The sequence below is a fragment of the Babylonia areolata genome, chromosome 5 (genome assembly GCF_041734735.1).
Source record: "Babylonia areolata isolate BAREFJ2019XMU chromosome 5, ASM4173473v1, whole genome shotgun sequence".
Lineage (NCBI taxonomy): Eukaryota > Metazoa > Mollusca > Gastropoda > Neogastropoda > Buccinidae > Babylonia > Babylonia areolata.
The window spans coordinates 15,204,853-15,209,852 of NC_134880.1; the positions used below are offsets into that span (position 1 = coordinate 15,204,853).

At 42.0% G+C, this 5,000-nt stretch overlaps 1 protein-coding gene across 6 annotated transcripts in view; it reads left to right on the forward strand.

Moving 5' to 3' along the window:
* LOC143281962 (acetylcholine receptor subunit alpha-like) overlaps positions 1-5,000 on the forward strand; it is an 83,217-nt gene that overhangs the window by 37,749 nt on the left and 40,468 nt on the right. For all 6 annotated transcript variants that reach the window (XM_076587305.1, XM_076587310.1, XM_076587309.1 and 3 more), the window contains exon 2: positions 2,668-2,712. In XM_076587305.1, coding sequence (XP_076443420.1) covers positions 2,668-2,712 — 45 coding nt within the window. The remainder of the gene's footprint in view (positions 1-2,667; positions 2,713-5,000) is intronic.

Genomic DNA, 5,000 nt, shown 5'->3' on the forward strand with positions numbered 1-5,000 from the left:
TGGACCGGTATCCTGACCAACTCTTCTTCTGATGAGGTTCAAGGAAGTCCTCAAACCCCCTTTCTCTCCGTCACCCCACCCCCCTCCCTCCCTTCCTCCCCGCGCTCTTCCAATGTATCTTTTTCTGCCGTTTCTTCCCTCCGTGTCTCTGCCCAACTGTTTTTTTCCCATCTGATCTTCCTCATGGACCGGTACGCTGACCAACTCCTCTTCTGATGGGCTACAAGGAAACCCCCTTTCTCTCCGCAACACCCCCCCCCCCCCCCCCCGCCTTCCCCTACACCCCCCTCCCTCCCTCCACCCTCCACCCTTCTAATGTCTCTTTTTTCTGCCGTTTCTTCCCTTCGTGTCTCTGTCCATCTGCTTTTTCACATCTGATCTTCTTCAGTTGACTTTTCTCATATTTTGAAATATTTCTTATACTATTTTGACTGGTCTCCTGACCGGCTCCTCTTCTGATCACATACTTTAAAGTCATCAGACTGTCTTTCTCTCACCAGCCCCCCTTTACCCCCTACCCCCCTTTCCATTGTCTCTTTTCCTGCCGTCTCTTCCCTACGTGTCTCTACCCAACTGTTTTTTCCTATCTGATCTTCCTCAATTTGACTTTTTTCTTATATCTTAAAATCTTTCTTTTCTTTTTTGTTCTAATTTACCCGTACACTGACCAAATCCTCTTCTGATAGGGTACAAGGAAATCATCAGACTGCCTCCCCCCTCCCCCCCACCCCCACCCCCATCTTCAACCCTTCCCCCTCCTCCCCCATCCCCCGCCCTTCCAATGTCTCTTTTCCTGCCCTTTCTTCCCTTCGTGACTTTGATCATCTGTTTCCCCATCTTATCTTCCTCAAATAACTTTTTTTTTCTTTTCTTTTTTTTTTTCTTTTTTTTTTTCTTTTTTAATAAATTAACCGGTAGGCTGACCGACTCCTCGTCTGCCGGGGTGGTAGGAAGTCATCAGACTGCCTTTCTTCCCCTCCATGTCCCTTTACCGGCCTTTCTTCCGCCAGGGACTCTCTTCCCCTTTCCCCTGTTTCTCGCCTCACTGTCCTCTGCTGGGGTCAGATCTTTTTCTTCTCTTTTTGAGAGTGGGGCAATGAGTGGAAAATAGGTGGGTTTTTTTTTAGAAAAAAGAAAAGAAAAGAAAAGAAGAAAGGTTGCTGAGGTTTTCTTGTATGTCTTCTTTAGAACTTCTTCTTAAACTTCCTAGATTTCTTCTACTACTACTACTACTACTACTACTACTACTACTACTACTACTACTACTACTACTACTACTTCTACCTCTTCTTCTTCTTCTTCTGATTCACCTTCCTCATTCTTCTTTTCTACTTATTGTTCTTCGTCTTTGCTTCCGTTTTCCGTCCTCTTGAGGGTTCACACCTCTTTTTTGTAGTTTGTATCCGCGTGCAATTTCATCTGTGGATATGAGGTGTGTTTTGTGTGTGTGTGTGTGTGTGTGTGTGTGTGTGTGTGTGTGTGTGTGTGTGTGTGTGATCACAGAAACCATAAGAATTGATATCGAACGTTGGATGATATTAGTTTCAGAAAGGGCAGTCTCTCTTGAACAAGCATTTAATTCAGCAAATTTATTCATTCTTCTCTTTCTGTATGTTCATCTCACTTCATTTATAAAGATAATAAAAACAAAGAAAGTCGAAAAGGAAAAAGGAAAAATAAGTAAATAAGCAAATCAATCAATCGATCAATCAGTCACCTTAAAACAAGATAAGACCACTTAAAAAAAAAAAAATAATAATAATACGTTAACCCTTCACCCTTCCCTCACCCCCTATTTTTTGTCCTATCACCCTTTTTTCAACAAACAAATTTCATTTCGTTATCCCACAATAATCACAAGCTGAAACCATTAAATCTCCTTCGAGAGGAAAGCGAGCGAGCTACCCCTCTCATCCCACCACAACCACCCTCCATCACTTTGCCCTACCCCCTCCCCCCCCTCCCACCTCCCATTGCAGCATTTCGTGACCAGAATCACCCACCCCTCCCCACCCCACCCCAGCTTCACTGCCCCGCCCACACCTCATCCTCCACGCATTTGAAACCAGGACCAGTGTGGCCGTGTTTTTGTACAGCCCAAAATTCACGATGACCCTTTGGCCGGGCAGTTTCCCTGGCCACTGGATGTCCGTCTTCCAGGCTTTTATGTGGGCCCCTCGTGATCAAATGACGGTCCAGCGACCATCGTCCGTGGGGAATTATTCATTCTGCTGTTCGTGAAGGATGCATGAGAGTGTTGAGAGTGAGAGGAAGGAAGGAAGGAGGGATGGAAGGTTATGTCAACGTGTGTGTGTGTGTGTGTGTGTGTGTGTGTGTGTGTGTGTGTGTGTGTGTGTGTGTGTGTGTGTGTGTGTGTGTGTGTGTGAGTGAGTGACTGAGAGAGAGAGAGAGAGAGAGAGAGAGAGAGAGAGAGAGAGAGAGAGAGAGAGAGCTTGCGCGGGATGGGGGATGGGAGGCGGTATACAATTTATACATTTTACATTTGATTTTCAATGGATTCGTTACAACCTTGAGGACGTTTCGTGCTTTGGTCATTCCATTACATTTCGCCATGTAATCTGCCATTTAGGTACACATTGAAATTAGGATGTTCGTTCCTTATGTTGAAAGAATGGCAAGAAGTAATATTTTGTATGTTTATTTCAGGATGAGAAAAACCAGATTATGACAACTAACGTGTGGCTAAGGCAGGTAAGTCAAGATTTTCAGTTTTTCGATTTTCACTCTCTCTTTGTCAATCAAAAATGATAGTTATAATAGCATATATATCACCAACATTATTGCGATTATGCTTTTGTTTTCTGTGTAAAGATTTCGCACTCAAACTATGTTCTTCTTTGATGAACCACTAATTCTTCAAATACGTACCAATAAAGAAAATATAAAGAAAACAAAAGGAAAAAGAAAGAAAGAAAGAACATTCTACGGAATTTGAAATGAGCGGATAATATTGAAAGGCCCAATCGGAACAGCGACGTATAATGTAAATGCAGATCCAGAGTGCATCTCGGCGACCCACTTTCCACCAGTCAGAAACTGTCGTTGCAATTTCTGCGATGCTATTGATTCCTGATTATTAATATGTATGAGGTCATAAGTTCACAAGGTCGCGGACGTCTTTCTCCGTGTGATGTATCACACGTGTCTTCTTGATTTATACGTTTTGGTTGATGGTCATGCAGATTGATGTGCAGTTGATATTATGTTTTGTAGTACGAGTTGAGTTGATTCATAACAGAACAATACCGTTAAAAAAAAGTGTAGATGATTATTTCCAACAACGATGCCTTTCCCTAATCTGTCTTCATGGAAGAGAGATTCCAATTCAAAATTACCAGTATCGTCCTGTGAAAGTTTGACATCAAGACCAATTTCGCACTATATGTACGCATTTACAACGAAAACAATTGAAGTCACTAACAGGTTTGTTTTTTTTTTTGTTTTGTTTTTAAACCATACGGTGATGTTTAGTGAACGTGGGCAATGTGCGTGTTAGGAAAAAGAAAGAAAGAAATGAAACGAAATCAGGGGATTGACAGATGAATGGGAAGCACGAAAAGTGCGCATGGCTCTACTGACTCCATCCAACATTCTCTTGGACACCTTGGGGTGTCACTGGCAAGGTGGTCCTGACCTTTACAGTCGTCATTTGAGCAGTCCAGGCACAGAGAGAGAGAAAGAGAGCTCAAGTCCCATTGTAGCAGCGCTAATGGCATTGGGTCTCTTCGGCACTGCTCTGGCACCATTTACACCTTGACAAGACAAAGTCAGACAAGTGGATTCTGATGGCTCTGGTTGCCGGTATCGATTGGTTTAGGTCCCTGTGGTACCATTAATATAAATTAAAGTCTGCATACAGGGTTACCCTCAGAGTCAAGTGGGAGTAGGAAGCGAAAATGATACTCGGTGTGTGTGTGTGTGTGTGTGTGTGTGTGTGTGTGTGTGTGTGTGTGTGTGTGTGTGTGTGACCGTTCGTGGTTGATATGGTTTGAGTCTGAATATCGGTATAAGAATGTATACATAGAAGACAATGTTTACATGAATTTGAACTGGATAACAAAACAAGAGTTGAAATCCGATGTTTGTGTTAACAGGTCTTATTAATATCACCATGAATGAATACATTTTAATGATAGATTTAGTCGATTATGATTGCGTATGTTGACTTTTTATTTTTTTTATTTTTTTTAAGATTATACTTTTGTGTGTGTAGATGAAATTAAATTATCGTATTTACTACAGTATGCACTGGGCTGCAAACTTCATTGTTTCATCTTTGTTGCTTGTATTAATACTCGCCTGTGTGGTATTTAGCGGTGGTTGGTCGGGGGTTCCCATTTTAGTAAACTTCTTTTCGTGCATGATCCTTTGTGCGCATGACTTTGGGAGATTCTGCTAACTAGAGGGTTCTTTGAATAACGTCTGGAGACGATGGCAGATTTCCTGGCTATTTTTAAGACAAAAAGTTCAGAAATTCAATGAGGAACAAATTGTAAAACATATACTGACAAACGAATTTTGTTTCTGATATGTTTTATGTGTGTAAATGATGGATGTGAAACAAAGACAGCCAACATTAATGTAAAGTAGTGCTCACATTTTTACTTGAAAATGATATATTAATAGAAAAGAAGAAGAAGGAGAAAAAAAGAGATTTATTTAATAAAGATGCAGAAAAAAGGTCGTTCTTCATCACCCACTCCCTTGCCCGCCCGCCCGCCCCACCCCTTCTCAATTTTCCGCATTTACCTTCCCTTCCATAGCCGTCCGGACCCTACAAGGGGTAGAGGGGGTTGAAGGGTGTGTGTGTGTGTGTGTGGGGGGGGGGGGTAAGAAGAAAAAAAGGAAGAAATAGTTATCATGCCATCGTTTCCGCACGTGCAGTGTATTTTTTGTTTCTTATATTTTTAACCCTGCTTCATAAAATCTCTCAACAAACTAACCCTTTGCCTGTATAACCTTGGCACGCTGTGGTGTTG